This window comes from Callorhinchus milii, unplaced genomic scaffold (assembly GCF_018977255.1).
Source record: "Callorhinchus milii isolate IMCB2004 unplaced genomic scaffold, IMCB_Cmil_1.0 Scaffold8, whole genome shotgun sequence".
Taxonomy (NCBI): domain Eukaryota; kingdom Metazoa; phylum Chordata; class Chondrichthyes; order Chimaeriformes; family Callorhinchidae; genus Callorhinchus; species Callorhinchus milii.
In genome coordinates this window covers 8,047,799-8,067,305 of record NW_024704749.1, presented here as the reverse complement: position 1 = coordinate 8,067,305, position 19,507 = coordinate 8,047,799, and the positions used below count along the sequence as shown (strand labels likewise).

Sequence of the window (19,507 nt, the reverse complement as noted above, 5' to 3'; positions counted from 1 at the left end):
AAAGAAACGCAGCCCCTGTTAAACCGCCCGTTAATATTTCGACTCGTTTTTTTTTAAAAAAAAAGTAAGATAGAGCTCCCGCATCGTGTCTGTCGAGACGTAACGCTGGGTTTCAGTTCGACTTCCCTTTCGTTTAGAACTTGCAACAACTTGTTTTGAACTCGCCTTAGATGTGTGGCAACTTCTGATGTTGTTTCAGAGCAACAGATACAGTCAGTGTTTCTTATAATTCAGGACTTCAAAGGAGGGGGAATGATAATAATAATAATAATAATAATAATAATAATAATAATCCTTGCAGTTGACACAGCGCCTTATCACATCATTCAGACGTCTCGAAGCGCTTCAGAGAATACACTGTAAAGTGAATTGACTGTATATTTTGTGGGCGAAACGCGGCAGCCAATTGCGCACAGCGGCGTCCCCACAAACAGCCGTGGATTCACATTTTTTAAAAAAAGTTTTTTTTTAATGGGATTATTACCCCCGGAAAACGATATTTTATGCGCAAAATATACCCGGGTGTATACCCAGATCGCACTAAGTATACCAAATGCTGATCACATTTCTTTGACCGGAAATCAACATTAAATATGATGAGAATGATTTGTTTTCTTAGATATATTTTAGTCTTCTAATGCGCAATGGTTGCCAGGGGCAGGTGAACCGAACGATATTTGAGTAATAGAGAGAGGTGAAATGCAACTTTTTTGAAAGTTTAATGGAACTTGTTGAGGATTATGGTAAAGCTATAACAATGTCACACCCACACCCACACACACACACATACACATACACACGATGAATTTAGATTAAAATCGAAAGTAAAGTGCCTTTTAACTAAAAAAATCCCATTCATTTTAAAAAAAACTCGTCAAAAGTCTCACCCTACCCACACACACACACACACACACACACACACACACACATCTGCAAAGAGCCTAAGTGCTTTTTTATATAAAATAAAAAAATATATATATATCATCCACGGTTAAATATGTAAATAAAATGTCTAAAGTCATTCTTCAAAGAACACAAAAGAAGAAAAGAACAGCGATCGACAGCCATAAAATGCCAGAGATTCTCCATAACACTAGCCATTGGGGGTCTGGTCTGGCTCCACTGCAGCGGGGAGCCAGCATTTGCATAGCACAGGTTCCAAATCCTTTTTAAAAAAATCCTTTTCAGCTCTCAGCATCAAAGGGCCTTTTCATTTATTAGCAACAGAATTATCTGAGTCAGTTGCTGATTCTCTCTCTCTCTCTCTCTCTCTTTCTCTCTCTCCTTGAGATGCTGCAGGCAAGGCGGAGGGATTGTTTTCCTGCTCATCGAGGCAGTTTCCAGATAAGAAATTAGTTGGTGTATCGCTCGCAAAAACGCGCAGTCTATTCGCGTTACAGTACGTCCCGCAAAGCGCTTTGAGACGTCTCGAAGCCGTGATAAGGCGCTAAATCAAATGCAGGGAATTGTTATTGTTAGAAGAAGTCGTTGCCCAAAATGTTTCCTTTGTCATCTTCTTCAGTGGCAAAGAAACTATTTCGATTTGGTGTGTGACAGTGATAAGATTGAGTGACAGACAGACAGACAGACAGACAGACAGACAGACAGACAGACAGACAGACAGACAGACAGACAGACAGACAGACAGACAGACAGACAGACAGACAGACAAGAAGCATTGATACATGCATAGACAGGTAACCACACACCACCGCCACCACCACGATTCCTATCACTAACGGCAATAAACTGTCATGTGGAAGGGGTGAGATTATTGGAATAAAATAATCAGTGAATTATACAGCACGGAAGGAGGCCATTCAGCCCATCGTGTCTGTGCTGGCTCTTCGAAAAGAGTTTTTCCAAATCAATCCCACTCCCCCGCGCTCTCCTCCCCCCCCCCCCCCCCCCGCCCCAAAACTTGTCCTCCCCATAGAAAGAGTCTAAATGATTCCTGGTGCCAATTTTAATGACTGAGCTCTCTTTCTGTCTCGCTCTCTCGCTTTCTTTGCCCACCCCCTTCTCTCTCTCTCTCTCTCTTCCCCCTCCCTCTCTCTCTCTCTCTCTCTCTCCCTTTGGCTGCTCTTTTCTTTTCTCTCCTCTTCTCTCTCTCTTTCCTTTGGGTGGTTTTCACGCACTGATCCGCCCACAACTCAACTCTTGCTCATTTTGCAGTTGGTTGGAGACTGGAGCTGATCGTGTATGTGTGTGTGAGTGAGTGTTTGTGGAGAGAGAGGGAGGGAGTGTGAGAGAGAGGGAGACCAGGAGAGAAATTATCCTCTTCTTCCTTGTTCCTACAAAGTGCATTGACATAACATCGCCCGGCCGGAGAGAGAGAAAGAGAAAAAAAAAGAGGACTTGAAAGTTAAGAGACAGAAGATGCAGCTGTTTTGGGAAGCCAATTGATTTACCCTCCCGAAAAAAAGAGGTATTAATCTCCCCCNTTGCCCCCTCTCCCCCACCTTCTCTCCTCTCTCCCAGAGACGTGTCGTTTTGCTTTAAAGTGCGATGTAGCTGCCGAGACTCGCGGAGCCATTAGCACTGCCAAGACCTTGAAGACGGCCCCTGGGCCAGCACTAGCCTCTCGCCCGCTTTGGATGCGGGAAGTGTCTCTCTACAGGGCTGGTTGGGGGTGCGGGGGGGAAGGGGGAACGGGGTCTCTTGGCTGGTTCGCTGTTTCGACGCTGAAGGCTCTTACTGATGGCCATGGGAACGTGGGACAGAGTCAAAGGCATCTGCCTGATCATCAGCTGCCACCTGGCCTTCTGCTGCATGGCCATCAGCTCCCTGGGCGACCCGGAGGCCAGATGCCAGGCCATAGACATCCCCATGTGCAGGGACATCGGCTACAACATGACCCGGATGCCCAACTACGTGGGGCACGAGAACCAGCGCGAGGCGGCCATCAAACTGCACGAGTTCGCCCCGCTGGTGGAGTACGGCTGCCACAGTCACCTCAAATTTTCCTGTGCTCGCTCTACGCCCCCATGTGCACCGAGCAGGTGTCGGCCGCCATCCCCGCTTGCCGCGTGATGTGCGAGCAGGCCCGCTCCAAGTGCTCGCCCATCATGGAGAAGTTCAGCTTCCGCTGGCCGGACTCGCTGGACTGCGACAAGCTGCCCAACAAGAACGACCCCAACTTTCTGTGCATGGAGGCGCCCAGTAACGAGTCGGACGACTCCTCCTCCTCCGCCTCTTCCTCCTCTCTTCCGCGAGCTCCCAGCGCCCTCCCTCCACCCGCGGTCAGGTCCTTCCGGGCCGGTTTGGGGCAGGACTCGCCCCCGGTGGCCAAGCAGAGCCCCCTCCGGCCGGCGTGTGAGAACGCGGACAAGTTCCACCGCGTGGAGAAGAGCGCGTCGTGTGCCCCGCTCTGCTCCCCGGCCGTGGACGTGTACTGGGCCAAGAGAGACAAGCAGTTCGCCTTGGTGTGGATCTCCGTCTGGGCTGTGCTCTGCTTCCTCTCCAGCGCCTTCACCGTCCTCACCTTCCTCATCGACCCCCAGCGCTTCAAGTACCCTGAGAGACCCATCATCTTCCTCTCCATGTGCTACTGCGTCTATTCCATGGGCTACATCATCCGCCTCTTTGCCGGGGGGGAGAGCATTGCATGTGACAGGGACAGCGGGCTCCTCTACGTGATCCAGGAGGGTTTGGAGAGCACGGGTTGTACCATAGTCTTCCTGGTGCTCTACTACTTCGGTATGGCCAGCTCGCTGTGGTGGCTCATCCTCACCCTCACCTGGTTCTTGGCGGCCGGTAAGAAATGGGGCCACGAGGCCATCGAAGCCAACAGCAGCTACTTCCACTTGGTGGCTTGGGCCATCCCCGCCATCAAGACCATAGTCATCCTGGTCATGAGGCGGGTGGCGGGCGATGAGCTGACTGGCATCTGCTACGTGGGAAGTATGGACGTCAAGGCCTTGACCGGCTTTGTGCTCATCCCGTTGGCCTGCTACCTCATCGTGGGCACCTCCTTCATCCTGTCCGGCTTCGTGGCTCTCTTCCACATCAGGCGGGTCATGAAGACGGGCGGCGAGAACACGGACAAGCTGGAGAAGCTCATGGTGAGGATCGGCATCTTCTCGGTGCTCTACACGGTGCCCGCCACCTGCGTGATCGCCTGCTACTTCTACGAACGCCTCAACATGGACTATTGGAAGCTCCTGGCCAGCCGAGAGAAGTGCAGCGTGAGCAAGCACTCGCAGCGACTCGACTGCACCATGGTCAGGTCCATCCCGGCCGTGGAGATCTTCATGGTCAAGATCTTCATGTCGCTGGTGGTGGGTATTACCAGCGGGATGTGGATCTGGAGCTCAAAGACCCTGCAGTCGTGGCAAGGCGTCTGCAGCAGCAAGTTGGGGAGAAGGGTCCGGAGGAAACCAGCGAGCGTGATCACCAGCAGCGGTACTTCTTACCCCAAGCCTCAGCCGCCTCTGAAAATCCACACCAAGTACGAGGCAGCCCTGGCGCCCACTTGCGTGTGAAACGTTTTCTGTACTCTTGGCCGCTAAGAGATGGTAGCGGGCGCTTCATCCAGTTCAGTGGTTGGCAAAGCCCAGTTGGCGACAAGTCAAAATTGTCAACAACAACAACAGCATCCCAAAGCACTGGACGATGAAGGGTTTGTACCCGAGCTGGGAGTTGGGATTATGTATGTATATATAAAAAGACTAGTGAAGTTGGGGGAGAGGGAAAATAGTCTTGAGGCAGCCACAGATTTAAGGTTCGATTGTGTGTTGTTATAACTGGAGAGACTTGGCCGTTCTAAACCTGACGCCGACAAAATACCCAGTCACTACGCTTGCCAGCAACTCCCTGTGAGGCGTTCAGAGGCTCTTACAGACGCCGTGCCGAATGTCAGACTTGCGACTGAAACCCCGTACCCCACAGCTCTGCTTCTGATAAGAGTTTTAGCCCCGCTCCAACTTTGGGCGTGACTCACGCCTCCGGCCATATCGCCCGCCTGTGGTTCAGCATTTACTGCCTCGAAACCGAGAATCTTTCAGGGATTAAAACAGATTCTGGTGGATAAGAAGCAGCGCTGGCTCCCTCTCTGCCGAGGATGGGATGTGCCGCTTTAACAATGTGCAATAGTGGGTCTCTCTCTCTATCTCTCTTTCCCTCCCTCCCTTTCTTCCTTCTTTCCTTCCCTCTCTCTCTCTCTCTCTCTCCCTCCCTTCCCTCCAACAATAGACTTCAGATAAAAGGCCGCAAAGAATGGGCTTGCAACAAAAGCAGTTGGAAGTTTGGACGACACAAGTCCTTTAATGACAGATTTGGGGTTTCTCATGGAAATCATGTCGGTGTCACGCAAGCCGAACTGATTTGTAAACGGCCGATTCAAAGACGCCCACGAAGCTTATCAACTTGTCTTATTGTCAAGCTAATTCCAGCCCTGAATCCTCCAGCAAGCACTCTAAATACAACAAAGAGTTGTATGTGTGTGTGTGTGTGTGTGTGTGTGCGCGCAGAGAGGAGGGAGTGAGCAAATGTCTACGTCCAGCCCACCCCACACCCCCCCCCCCCGCCACCCCTCCTTTCCCCAAACTGTGAATTTCCGTGTGTAATTTTTTTTGGAGGGGTGGGGAGGAGAGAGGGAAACATTCAGAATCTTTTGTATATATTTGTTGTTGTTTTTGTGAAAAAAAGAATGATGGTTGTGCGAGTTTGTCTATTTTTTATATATATATATATAAATAAAAAGGTTCTTTAGTTTGACAATAAAACTCACTGGCTCGCGCGGCATCTTCTTGACAGGCAAATGTCAAGGAGTGACTTACTTCCAGGAGGTGTTTCATTCTTCTCTACTCCTGGGGTCAAATAAAATTAAATAGCGCTGTTTGACTTATTGCACTGTCTGAAGGCAGAATATCAAAGAAGGCAAAAAAAAACAGTCAGACCTATTGAGCCGGATGTGGGTTAATTTGACTCGAGTTAACTACACCTTAAAAGTCTTTTTTTGTTCGCCCACAAAATACACAGTTACCACGCTTCACAGTATATTCAACAACAAAATAAGGCCCTACATCAAATGCAAGTGTTAGTATAGATAAAGGGTCGTTACTGGAAACGCTGACTCACTGAATTGACTGTATATTTGTGGGCGAAATGTGGCAGCCAATTGCGCACAGCAGTGTCCCACAAACAGTCGTGGATTGAAGTGTCCAATTTTTTTTNGAGGGATTATTATTAGGCGTATGGAGTAAGGAAACTTGCCCAAGGTTTCGCCCTGCCCGGAATTGAACCCAGGTCTCTCGCTTGCAAGGCAAGTGCTCTAACCACTGAGCTACAGGATATCATTTAACACATAGAAAGAAGCCCCTCCGATATCCAGTTAATTCTTTCTATCGTCGGGTATTTAAGCATATCTTAAAAGTGCTTAAGAGTTCTTCTGGCTCGGGAAATAATAAAGGCAGGTGGGTGGTGCCCTCTGTCTGAAACTCACCAACACTCAACAGCCGTCCAGACCTGAAATTCCCCCCAGCCTTAGCCTCTTCCCAGACGGAACGTGTTAAAAGGCCTCTGCCACCCAGAAAGGGCTTAGGAGTTGTTAAGCGCTTTGAAACGTCTCAACAAAGTGATAAGGCGCAATATCAAATGCAAGGTTTATTATTATTATTATTATTATTATTATTATTTTTCGATGGGTCAGAGTGAGTTACAGGAAACTTTGTAAGTACAGTGATGCTAAATTTATTTTTCCCACCTTGAAATCTTGAGAGTATGGGTGGTGTGGGGTTGTCCTTAAAGGGTCACCTTCAGTGGTGGTCAGTTTCTGTAGTAGTAAAAACACACCGGACAATAAATAGCAAAGCCCCTAGGATTATTATTATTATAGGATGATTTTACAACAACAACTTGGCATGAACTGAGTGAGGGTAGAGTCTCAGATCGCATGACAATGGCAGAGCACGACACAAACACACACAGTGGCTAACACTCACACACACGCACCTTGTACAGGATGGCGGTGAGGGTTGTGTCAGAAATGGGGAAGTGAGATGAGAAAATCATCAGCGAAAGAGAAGTGCAATGTTCCTGTCAGGGTCTCACACTGCTTGAAATTCTCTTCAATTTAAAAATGCGATTCCCGCTGATTCACCAGCCATATTAGCACGGGGGCAACACAGCTTTCATCCCCTCGTCTCTCAGATAATCCAAACCCGATACCCACCGGAGTAAGTAAAAACCCATGGATAGCGATTATAGTAACATGCTGACAAAACTTTTCGATCGCTAAACATGATCTTTGGTGTGCGCTACAGGGACAAATAATAATAATAATAATGCTGGCGTTTGATATAGCACCTTATCACATCTTTGAATGCCTCAAAGCGCCTTTTGACGAAAGAAGACACATCCTCGCTGTATAATGTTTTAAATGTGAAACCAAAGACTTCTTGTTGTTGCTAATGAGGAAGGGAAAACGGTCGATTCATTTTCTCACGCACAACACACACACAGACACACGCACACACAGACACACAGAAAGACAAATCACACACACATCATTGCCGAGCCTCACCCTGCTACAACAATGTCAGACAGCAATAAACAAGGCAAATAGCACTCAGAACTCCAGATTGCTTCACCGGTTGAGTTGTAATCCCCCAGACATCACCCTCGGGATGTGGTCAGGCCGCACATTGAGCCGGCATTGTTCTGACAAACAATCCTCCAGATGATATATATATATAAATGAATTGGTCGTTCACCTCAACCGCAAATGAAAACATTTCAGAAACAGGATTTTTCACTTTGAATTTGTGACGACAGTGATTTAATTTCCGCTGGACCTAATCCGTGTTTCGCCAGGACCTTCTGGATCGAGCAAACGTCTTTCTTAAAATATCCAAACACGTCAAAGCGATCGTCGTGCTTCATCTCCACGCCTCCAGCAAAGGCGAGGAACCCCAGGTAAACGTCATCTAGTGGGAAGACTGGGACAATAAGGGACGCTTTGTACAATCTCCTCACGGAACTAATTGTCATGATGAAGGCACCCCCAGCCGCAAACGGTGGGTAATGGTTACAGAAATACAAAGTTCTATTCACACTATATTTACCGAACCTGAGGACAGGATCGTTCCAGTGAATATATCCATACATCATTGGCTTGGACTCATCTTGGTTTTGCTGCAGATACGTCAAAAGGTTTGGTAGGTTTACAAAAATATCATCATCCCCTTTGAAGACCATTGAGGCAGCTGAGCAGCTGTGTGAAAGATACTCCAGAAAGCAGCGCTCCTTCAGTGGCAAGTGGTGATGAGTCTCGGTAAAGTTCCACACGATCAGATCTCCGAAAGAGTTGGACTCCAACTTCACGAGATCCATGATGCCTTTTTCTTCCACCTGAGCCGAGAGGAAGATGTGACGTACCACCACATCAGGTTTGGTTGAATCCTTCACCCAAGTATCCCGCAGTAAGCGGCGCCTGTCAAACCTAGAAGAGTGAGATTTGAGAGCCAGCAAAATTAGCCGTTGTCCATTGGCTACGTGACACAGGTCAGGTGGGGCTATCGCTATCTGACATATGTAGCTCTGCAGATATGGAAACTCGTTGGCAAAATTTCTTGTCACCAGAGTGAAAGTACTGGCAGGAGTGAGAGCCGATGAGAATGTTCTGTTGATAACTATTGGGACCCGGCCGCCTCCTATGTCTACCCTCAGGGTACTGGTGATGTTTCTGATGTTCTCGTCAACTTTCCAGAACCTTTGCTGGTTTGGTTCTGGGATTTGCGCGTCCCCTTGGAGGTTCAGTGATGTGCCCAAGTGATCTACGGACCACTTCAGTATAAACTGCCGATAGAGGGCAAAGAGCACCAATGCCATTTGCAGGACAAGCAGCAACGTAATGAAAAATGCCAACTGTTTCCGTGCCATTCTTACCAACCTGTTAAACAGATCATTTTGTGCATCAGTAAACAACCAACAAACAACAACAACAACAAAATTACATTTGTGAAGCGCCTTTCAGGTTGGGAGAATGTCCCAAGGCGTCAGACAATCAGTGTTTCATACCCGAGTTGGGTGGTCGGGGCTGGGGGGGAAGGTGGGTGCCCGAAGGCACAGTCGAAGGGGAGGGTCTTGAGACGGGTCTTGAAGGAGGTAAAGGAGGGCACAAGACAGAGGGACTGCGGGATAGAGCTCCACAAAGTAGGGACAGAGAGACAGAAGGCCCAACAACAACAACAATAAAACTACATTTATAGAGCGCCTTTCAAGTCAGGAGGAAACTCCTGATGTGAAAGGAATCATAATCAAAAACAAGGAACTTTGAACAAAGAATGGAGAGGCTTTGTTTGATGTTAGTTGATCACACTCAGCAAGTGCACAGTTCCATGAAACTTGTGATCAAAAAATTATCACGAGTGATCCTGGTTTGATTCCCAGGAGGATGAAACTTTAGGCAAGTTTCCTCACTCCACACACCTCTGTTTACCGAGCAGTCAGTAGGAACCAGGAGGTTAGTCGATTGGCAGATCGCTTTTCCAGGGGTAACAATCCTTTCAAAAAAAATAACAAGTTGATCACTCAATCCACAACTGTTTGTGGGAAACTGCTGTGCGCAATTGGCTTCTGCTTTCGCCCACAAAATATAGTCAACCCACTTTACAGTGTATCCTGTGAAGCGCTTCGAGACGTCTCAAAAACGTGATAACGCGCTATATCAAATGTAAGGATTATTATTATTAAATCTTGAACAAAAGAAGAGACTAATGCACGATCTGAAGATTACTGGACTCGGGGCCATTGGGAGGTATAATGCACTAAATGTTTAAAACCCTTTAAGGTTAAACTTGGCATTTCTTCAGTGTCAACCAACTAACAGTTAGGTGTGTACAAACTGCAGCGCAAAACTATTGGAAGCAAGTACAGTACTGTAATGTGGAACTTACTGTTACATTCCAATTGTTCCTCTCACCAGTTGAGAAATAAAACAGTTTAACCCAAAACAGTTTTCTTCTTGTGGTGCTTCAGACAATTGCGGGAAGTGTATGTATTTTGGGTCGGTGTTTTAGTAATTAGGAGAGATACTATCAAGCAGGCAGGAAGTCGTGACGAAGTTCTAAGGGAAGCACCAAAATTAAGCACCGTCACTGGCGTGCTGCTGGCTGCAAATGTGTCTGGTGAGCTGTTGGCTGCAAATGTCTGATGCTGAACTTGTCCTCTTTGAGATCCACTCAGCGAGAGCTGGACTTATCCTCTTTCCTTCTATCTGCTTCTCTTCTCTTTCTCCTCAGAGGCTCCTCAGAGACTCCTCGGAGGTTCTTCTCAAGGCTCTTCCAAGTCTCCTCTCGAGGCTCTTCCTAGTCTCTTCCCGCAGATCTTCTCCTCTTTCTCCTTCTTTCTCTTTCTCAACCGGTTTTGGCTATCGATTTTTACACCCTTTTTCTATGTTCTAACTCTTTCCCAAGACTTCCTTCTCACACTCTTTGCACTTTCCCAGGCATTTTCTTTTCTTTTCTTTTCCCAGGCATTCTTTTCCTATCTGCAAGTTGTTTCTCCTTGTACCAGCTAGCAGTATCTTCTGCAAGAGAACAATACTCCTCTTATTCCATCTTATCTAGCCTGACCAAACCACCCGACTCCAAGTCCCTGAAGTTTCAGTCCTTTTTCTAACTCTGTCCATGGGACCTACTGACTTTAAGTTTTCCCTCAGTTTAAATTACTAGTTTGTATCCCATCCATTCTCCGGTCCGTTATCCCAGGTTCCTATCTCTCCTGCCTGTAAGTCACATACCCTTGTAAGCGCAGATGGCCTACCATCCATTCTCTAGATCCAGCTATCCTTACCTTCCCTGGCCATGGTTCACATGCCCTTGTACTCCAAGCTCGGTGCCTCTTTACTGTGTGCGTGTGTGTGTGTCACATGGCAGTTTTTATCTCTTTGATTCATTCGACTTAATTCATCTATTCACTACATGATCAATACTAATGATTCTTATACTATAATCCCAACTATTTACACACTTAATCATTCTTAAGCATCATTAATCTTGTTCAAGTAAAACCTCGTCATGTACGTGAATGGTCCGTATCAGCATGAGATAGGCACCACCGGCCTCGAGGCCTTGAGAGAGAGAAAAACAAGTCGTCATCCAACAGAGAATGATGAGCCAGCTGGTTTAACTCAAGAGGCCTCGGTCAAAGGTAGATAAGAAACTATCACAAAGAAAGTATACGAGGCATAACCCTGATTGGGCAAACTCAGGGGTGGTTACATGGGGCAAAAGAGTATAACTACCTTAACTTTAGAGCAGTTGGGCAGCAGACTCAGGGATAGACCCTTCGAAAACGTCTCAAAGTCATCTGAAGCCATCACGATCTGTCATCTGTCTCTCTGTCATCCGCATACATGTGGATATTTACCCCATTTGTGCGGATGACGTCACCAAGGGGGATCATGTAGAGGGTGAAGAGGAGGGGACCGAGGACAGAGCCCTGAGCAACAGCGCACGAGACAGTGCGGGGGCTGGAGGAGAAACTGTTTGCTGCGACAAAGTGGAGGCGGTGTGAAAGGTAGAACCTGAACCAGTCAAGGACAGAACCTTGAAGGTTGAGGTGGGAGGAGAGGCGGTGGAGGAGGATTGAGTGGTCCACAGTGTCAAAGGCGGTGGAGAGGTTGAGGACGAGGAGGCAGAGGGAGTCCTGGTCACACATGGTCAGGATGTCGTTTGCGACCTTGACCAGAGCGGTTTCAGTGCTGTGGGCAGCACGGAAACCCGAGTGGAGGGGTTCATGGAGGGAGTGAGAGGAGAAGAAAGAGCGAAGCTGGGAGGCAACTCTCAAGGACCTTGGATAGGAAAGGGAGATTTGAGATGGGCTGGTAGCTAGAGAGCTGTGATGGGTCAAGGGAAGGTTTTTTCAAGATGGGGGTGATAGTGGCTGAGGCGATCGACTGCTCCGGAGCCTGGTAGTATACGTTTTAATATATCTGTATGTCATTACAGCTTCGTTAAAGTTACTCTGATTAATAAAACTACTGCTGCACCAGTATTGGATTGTCGAGTCATATTTTGAACCACGGGATCGGAAATCACAACACTGTGAAGCGCTTTGAGACGTCTCAAAGACGTGATAACGCGCTGTATCAAACGTAAGGATTATTATTAAATCTTGAACGAGAGAAAAGCGACTAGTGCACGATCTGAAGATTACTGGACTCGGGGCCATTGGGAGGGATAATGCACTAAATGTTTAAAACCCTTCAAGGTTAAACTTGGCATTTCTTCAGTGTCGACCAACTGACAGTTAGGTGTGTACAAACTGCAGCGCAAAACGACCGGAAGCAAGAACAGTACCGTAATGTGGCAGTTACTGTTGCATTCCAATTGTTCCTCTTTTGTTGTTCTTCAGATCGTTGCTGGGAGAAAGGGGTGGGTAGAAATATCAAACGTCACTGACGGGAATATGCTTTTGCATTGCCCTTCTTCCTGTGTGTGAATCAGTGCTGCTGGTTGATAGCTTTGCACAAGTCAATTTCTTTCAAAGGGTTCTAGTTTAAGTTTAAGCCCCATCCTACCAACCCGCCCGCTCCCTCCGCTCAGCCGGCTCTGGCCTGTTCCACGACCCCCGCCCCACCCGCCCCACCATTGGCGGGAGACCCTTCAACCACTCTGCCCCCAAATCTGGAATTCCATCGCCCAATCACTCTGCCTCGCCCCCTCCTTAGCCCTCTCCAAGTCCCGCCTCAAAACCCTACTCTTCGACCATGCCATCGGCCACCCCCCCCCACCCCTTCCCCTCCCCTCCCTTTTCCCGCCCTGACCCCAGCTCGGGTCTGAAATGCTATACTCTGTCCAGCGCCTTGGGACGTCCTCCCGACGTTAAAGGAGCTATACAAATGTAATCTTGTTGTTGTTGTTGTTGTTCTATCACCCTTATATTGGTCACGTAAAGTCCACCCAACACAGTGAGTCTTCCAGGCAATGTATAATCACACTTATTATTCACAGAATGACTTCCATTATAATCAGTAATCATACAGTCTAAAGCTTCATTGAAATCTTCCAGTTGTCGTACTGATTTGTGTACCTCTTTGACCAGTTTATTATAATTTTCAGTACATTTGTATACAGTAAAATCCAACCAGAAAGCAATTTGACAATTTCAACAATCAATAAATAGAAAGCAGCCATCACCAAAATTCTCCGTTTCCCAAATTTGGAATGATTCCTAGAAATCCGAGAACATTTACAGGATTCCAAACCTGCTTTATCTCCCCAACACCATATCAAGTATTTTCTTCAAGAATCCCACCTAATCACTACTTTTAAACCCATTTAAAAACCTGCCTCTGTCAGCTGATATCTTCATACCTCGTGCTTCCTTGCTTTGCATTTGATATAGCGCTTTCACGTCTTCTAGCGCTTCACAGAATATGCTGTAAAGTGAATTGACCACATATTTGTGGGCGAAACACAGCAGCCAATTGCGCACGGCAGTATCCCACAAACAGTCGTGGATTGAGTGACCAATTTAATATTGTTTTTTTTGAGGAATTATTATTCCCCGAAAAGCGATCTACAATTCTCCCTTGATTCCTTCAAGACCCTTGCGTGTGCAATTCACTTATCAACTCTTAGGTAAACAGAGGCATGCGCTCTCCCTCCTCCCCTCTTGTATTGCTCAGTGGTTCATCCCGAACTTAAACCTGATTTCTTAATAATAATAATAATAATCCTTGCATTGGATATAGCGCTTTTCACGTCGGGAGGACGTCCCAAAGCGCTTCACAGAACACACTGTAAAGTGAATAGACTGTATATTTGTGGACGAACGCGGCAGCCAATTGCACACAGCAATGTCCCACACACAGTCGTAGATTGGAAATGACCAATTTATTATTGTTTTTGTTTCGGAGGGATTATTATTAGGCTGTGTGTGGAGTAAGGAAACTTGCCCAAGGTTTCGCCCTCTGCCTGGAATTGAACTCAGGTCTCTCAGCTACAGTGAGCTACAGGAGCTACAGGAGCTACTCTGAGCTACAGGACTCCACAAACTGTATAAACTGTGAAGCGCTTTGGGATGTCCTCTCGAACGTGAAAGGTGCTATATCAAATATAATGACTATTATTTAGGTTGACACTCAAGTGCAGCGAGGTGGACATTGTGCTCTATTTGGAAACACTGTCCTTCAAATAAAGTACCCACAACACTATTTGACATAGGATTTTCCTTGAATTGTTCTGACAAACAATCCTCCAGATGATATATATATATAAATGAATTGGTCGTTCACCTCAACCTCAAATGAAAACATTTCAGAAACAGGATTTTTCACTTTGAATTTGTGACGACAGTGATTTAATTTCCGCTGGACCTAATCCGTGTTTCGCCAGGACCTTCTGGATCGAGCAAACGTCTTTCTTAAAATATCCAAACACGTCAAAGCGATCGTCGTGCTTCATCTCCACGCCTCCAGCAAAGGCGAGGAACCCCAGGTAAACGTCATCTAGTGGGAAGACTGGGACAATAAGGGACGCTTTGTACAATCTCCTCACGGAACTAATTGTCATGATGAAGGCACCCCCAGCCGCAAACGGTGGGTAATGGTTACAGAAATACAAAGTTCTATTCACACTATATTTACCGAACCTGAGGACAGGATCGTTCCAGTGAATATATCCATACATCATTGGCTTGGACTCATCTTGGTTTTGCTGCAGATACGTCAAAAGGTTTGGTAGGTTTACAAAAATATCATCATCCCCTTTGAAGACCATTGAGGCAGCTGAGCAGCTGTGTGAAAGATACTCCAGAAAGCAGCGCTCCTTCAGTGGCAAGTGGTGATGAGTCTCGGTAAAGTTCCACACGATCAGATCTCCGAAAGAGTTGGACTCCAACTTCACGAGATCCATGATGCCTTTTTCTTCCACCTGAGCCAAGAGAAAGATGTGACGTACCACCACATCAGGTTTGGTTGAATCCTTCACCCAAGTATCCCGCAGTAAGCGGCGCCTGTCAAACCTAGAAGAGTGAGATTTGAGAGCCAGCAAAATTAGCCGTTGTCCACTGGATACGTGACACAGGTCAGGCGGGGCTATCGCTATCTGACATATGTAGCTCTGCAGATATGGAAACTCATCGGCAAAATTTCTTGTCACCAGAGTGAAGGTACTGGCAGGAGTGAGAGCCGATGAGAATGTTCTGTTGATAACTATTGGGACCCGGCCGCCTCCTATGTCTACCCTCAGGGTACTGGTGATGTTTCTGATGTTCTCGTCAACTTTCCAGAACCTTTGCTGGTTTGGTTCTGGGATTTGCGCGTCCCCTTGGAGGTTCAGTGATGTGCCCAAGTGATCTACGGACCACTTCAGTATAAACTGCCGATAGAGGGCAAAGAGCACCAATGCCATTTGCAGGACAAGCAGCAACGTAATGAAAAATGCCAACTGTTTCCGTGCCATTCTTACCAACCTGTTAAACAGATCATTTTGTGCATCAGTAAACAACCAACAAACAACAACAACAACAAAATTACATTTGTGAAGCGCCTTTCAGGTTGGGAGAATGTCCCAAGGCGTCAGACAATCAGTGTTTCATACCCGAGTTGGGTGGTCGGGGCTGGGGGGGGAAGGTGGGTGCCCGAAGGCACAGTCGAAGGGGAGGGTCTTGAGACGGGTCTTGAAGGAGGTAAAGGAGGGCACAAGACAGAGGGACTGCGGGATAGAGCTCCACAAAGTAGGGACAGAGAGACAGAAGGCCCAACAACAACAACAATAAAACTACATTTATAGAGCGCCTTTCAAGTCAGGAGGAAACTCCTGATGTGAAAGGAATCATAATCAAAAACAAGGAACTTTGAACAAAGAATGGAGAGGCTTTGTTTGATGTTAGTTGATCACACTCAGCAAGTGCACAGTTCCATGAAACTTGTGATCAAAAAATTATCACGAGTGATCCTGGTTTGATTCCCAGGAGGATGAAACTTTAGGCAAGTTTCCTCACTCCACACACCTCTGTTTACCGAGCAGTCAGTAGGAACCAGGAGGTTAGTCGATTGGCAGATCGCTTTTCCAGGGGTAACAATCCTTTCAAAAAAAAAACAAGTTGATCACTCAATCCACAACTGTTTGTGGGAAACTGCTGTGCGCAATTGGCTTCTGCTTTCGCCCACAAAATATAGTCAACCCACTTTACAGTGTATCCTGTGAAGCGCTTCGAGACGTCTCAAAAACGTGATAACGCGCTATATCAAATGTAAGGATTATTATTATTAAATCTTGAACAAAAGAAGAGACTAATGCACGATCTGAAGATTACTGGACTCGGGGCCATTGGGAGGTATAATGCACTAAATGTTTAAAACCCTTTAAGGTTAAACTTGGCATTTCTTCAGTGTCAACCAACTAACAGTTAGGTGTGTACAAACTGCAGCGCAAAACTATTGGAAGCAAGTACAGTACTGTAATGTGGAACTTACTGTTACATTCCAATTGTTCCTCTCACCAGTTGAGAAATAAAACAGTTTAACCCAAAACAGTTTTCTTCTTGTGGTGCTTCAGACAATTGCGGGAAGTGTATGTATTTTGGGTCGGTGTTTTAGTAATTAGGAGAGATACTATCAAGCAGGCAGGAAGTCGTGACGAAGTTCTAAGGGAAGCACCAAAATTAAGCACCGTCACTGGCGTGCTGCTGGCTGCAAATGTGTCTGGTGAGCTGTTGGCTGCAAATGTCTGATGCTGAACTTGTCCTCTTTGAGATCCACTCAGCGAGAGCTGGACTTATCCTCTTTCCTTCTATCTGCTTCTCTTCTCTTTCTCCTCAGAGGCTCCTCAGAGACTCCTCGGAGGTTCTTCTCAAGGCTCTTCCAAGTCTCCTCTCGAGGCTCTTCCTAGTCTCTTCCCGCAGATCTTCTCCTCTTTCTCCTTCTTTCTCTTTCTCTTTCTCAACCGGTTTTGGCTATCGATTTTTACACCCTTTTTCTATGTTCTAACTCTTTCCCAAGACTTCCTTCTCACACTCTTTGCACTTTCCCAGGCATTTTCTTTTCTTTTCTTTTCCCAGGCATTCTTTTCCTATCTGCAAGTTGTTTCTCCTTGTACCAGCTAGCAGTATCTTCTGCAAGAGAACAATACTCCTCTTATTCCATCTTATCTAGCCTGACCAAACCACCCGACTCCAAGTCCCTGAAGTTTCAGTCCTTTTTCTAACTCTGTCCATGGGACCTACTGACTTTAAGTTTTCCCTCAGTTTAAATTACTAGTTTGTATCCCATCCATTCTCCGGTCCGTTATCCCAGGTTCCTATCTCTCCTGCCTGTAAGTCACATACCCTTGTAAGCGCAGATGGCCTACCATCCATTCTCTAGATCCAGCTATCCTTACCTTCCCTGGCCATGGTTCACATGCCCTTGTACTCCAAGCTCGGTGCCTCTTTACTGTGTGTGTGTGTGTGTGTCACATGGCAGTTTTTATCTCTTTGATTCATTCGACTTAATTCATCTATTCACTACATGATCAATACTAATGATTCTTATACTATAATCCCAACTATTTACACACTTAATCATTCTTAAGCATCATTAATCTTGTTCAAGTAAAACCTCGTCATGTACGTGAATGGTCCGTATCAGCATGAGATAGGCACCACCGGCCTCGAGGCCTTGAGAGAGAGAAAAACAAGTCGTCATCCAACAGAGAATGATGAGCCAGCTGGTTTAACTCAAGAGGCCTCGGTCAAAGGTAGATAAGAAACTATCACAAAGAAAGTATACGAGGCATAACCCTGATTGGGCAAACTCAGGGGTGGTTACATGGGGCAAAAGAGTATAACTACCTTAACTTTAGAGCAGTTGGGCAGCAGACTCAGGGATAGACCCTTCGAAAACGTCTCAAAGTCATCTGAAGCCATCACGATCTGTCATCTGTCTCTCTGTCATCCGCATACATGTGGATATTTACCCCATTTGTGCGGATGACGTCACCAAGGGGGATCATGTAGAGGGTGAAGAGGAGGGGACCGAGGACAGAGCCCTGAGCAACAGCGCCCGAGACAGTGCGGGGGCTGGAGGAGAAACTGTTTGCTGCGACAAAGTGGAGGCGGTGTGAAAGGTAGAACCTGAACCAGTCAAGGACAGAACCTTGAAGGTTGAGGTGGGAGGAGAGGCGGTGGAGGAGGATTGAGTGGTCCACAGTGTCAAAGGCGGTGGAGAGGTTGAGGACGAGGAGGCAGAGGGAGTCCTGGTCACACATGGTCAGGATGTCGTTTGCGACCTTGACCAGAGCGGTTTCAGTGCTGTGGGCAGCACGGAAACCCGAGTGGAGGGGTTCATGGAGGGAGTGAGAGGAGAAGAAAGAGCGAAGCTGGGAGGCAACTCTCAAGGACCTTGGATAGGAAAGGGAGATTTGAGATGGGCTGGTAGCTAGAGAGCTGTGATGGGTCGAGGGAAGGTTTTTTCAAGATGGGGGTGATAGTGGCTGAGGCGATCGACTGCTCCGGAGCCCGGTAGCATACGTTTTAATATATCTGTATGTCATTACAGCTTCGTTAAAGTTACTCTGATTAATAAAACTACTGCTGCACCAGTATTGGATTGTCGAGTCATATTTTGAACCACGGGATCGGAAATCACAACACTGTGAAGCGCTTTGAGACGTCTCAAAGACGTGATAACGCGCTGTATCAAACGTAAGGATTATTATTAAATCTTGAACGAGAGAAAAGCGACTAGTGCACGATCTGAAGATTACTGGACTCGGGGCCATTGGGAGGGATAATGCACTAAATGTTTAAAACCCTTCAAGGTTAAACTTGGCATTTCTTCAGTGTCGACCAACTGACAGTTAGGTGTGTACAAACTGCAGCGCAAAACGACCGGAAGCAAGAACAGTACCGTAATGTGGCAGTTACTGTTGCATTCCAATTGTTCCTCTTTTGTTGTTCTTCAGATCGTTGCTGGGAGAAAGGGGTGGGTAGAAATATCAAACGTCACTGACGGGAATATGCTTTTGCATTGCCCTTCTTCCTGTGTGTGAATCAGTGCTGCTGGTTGATAGCTTTGCACAAGTCAATTTCTTTCAAAGGGTTCTAGTTTAAGTTTAAGCCCCATCCTACCAACCCGCCCGCTCCCTCCGCTCAGCCGGCTCTGGCCTGCTCCACGACCCCCGCCCCACCCGCCCCACCATTGGCGGGAGACCCTTCAACCACTCTGCCCCCAAATCTGGAATTCCATCGCCCAATCACTCTGCCTCGCCCCCTCCTTAGCCCTCTCCAAGTCCCGCCTCAAAACCCTACTCTTCGACCATGCCATCGGCCACCCCCCCCCCACCCCTTCCCCTCCCCTCCCTTTTCCCGCCCTGACCCCAGCTCGGGTCTGAAATGCTATACTCTGTCCAGCGCCTTGGGACGTCCTCCCGACGTTAAAGGAGCTATACAAATGTAATCTTGTTGTTGTTGTTGTTGTTCTATCACCCTTATATTGGTCACGTAAAGTCCACCCAACACAGTGAGTCTTCCAGGCAATGTATAATCACACTTATTATTCACAGAATGACTTCCA

At 47.0% G+C, this 19,507-nt stretch overlaps 3 protein-coding genes across 3 annotated transcripts; 1 reads left to right on the top strand and 2 right to left on the bottom strand.

The window, feature by feature from the left end:
• Positions 1–2,673: 2,673 nt before the first annotated feature.
• Positions 2,674–4,571, top strand: fzd10 (frizzled class receptor 10). Its single transcript, XM_007902196.2, is given in 2 exon segments — positions 2,674–2,959; positions 2,962–4,571. Coding segments are annotated over 2 exon segments (1,782 nt in total). The 5' UTR covers positions 2,674–2,700; the 3' UTR covers positions 4,485–4,571.
• Positions 4,572–7,737: 3,166 nt separating this feature from the next.
• LOC121849562 (N-acetyllactosaminide beta-1,3-N-acetylglucosaminyltransferase 2-like) lies at positions 7,738–9,926 on the bottom strand. Its single transcript, XM_042337369.1, has 2 exons — positions 9,900–9,926; positions 7,738–8,893 (listed from the first exon to the last, which is right to left on the bottom strand). Exon 2 carries the CDS (start codon positions 8,881–8,883, stop codon positions 7,738–7,740), a length of 1,146 nt encoding a protein of 381 aa, XP_042193303.1. The 5' UTR covers positions 8,884–8,893; positions 9,900–9,926.
• A 4,341-nt stretch (positions 9,927–14,267) lies between these two features.
• Positions 14,268–16,456, bottom strand: LOC121849561 (N-acetyllactosaminide beta-1,3-N-acetylglucosaminyltransferase 2-like). Its single transcript, XM_042337360.1, has 2 exons — positions 16,430–16,456; positions 14,268–15,423 (listed from the first exon to the last, which is right to left on the bottom strand). The coding sequence occupies exon 2, from the start codon at positions 15,411–15,413 to the stop codon at positions 14,268–14,270; it is 1,146 nt and encodes a 381-aa protein (XP_042193294.1). The 5' UTR covers positions 15,414–15,423; positions 16,430–16,456.
• Positions 16,457–19,507: the final 3,051 nt, after the last annotated feature.

Excerpts from the sequence above, each read along its gene's own strand:
- LOC121849562 (XM_042337369.1), bottom strand. The coding sequence starts at position 8,883 with ATGGCACGGAAACAGTTGGCATTTTTCATTACGTTGCTGCTTGTCCTG.
- LOC121849561 (XM_042337360.1), bottom strand. The coding sequence starts at position 15,413 with ATGGCACGGAAACAGTTGGCATTTTTCATTACGTTGCTGCTTGTCCTG.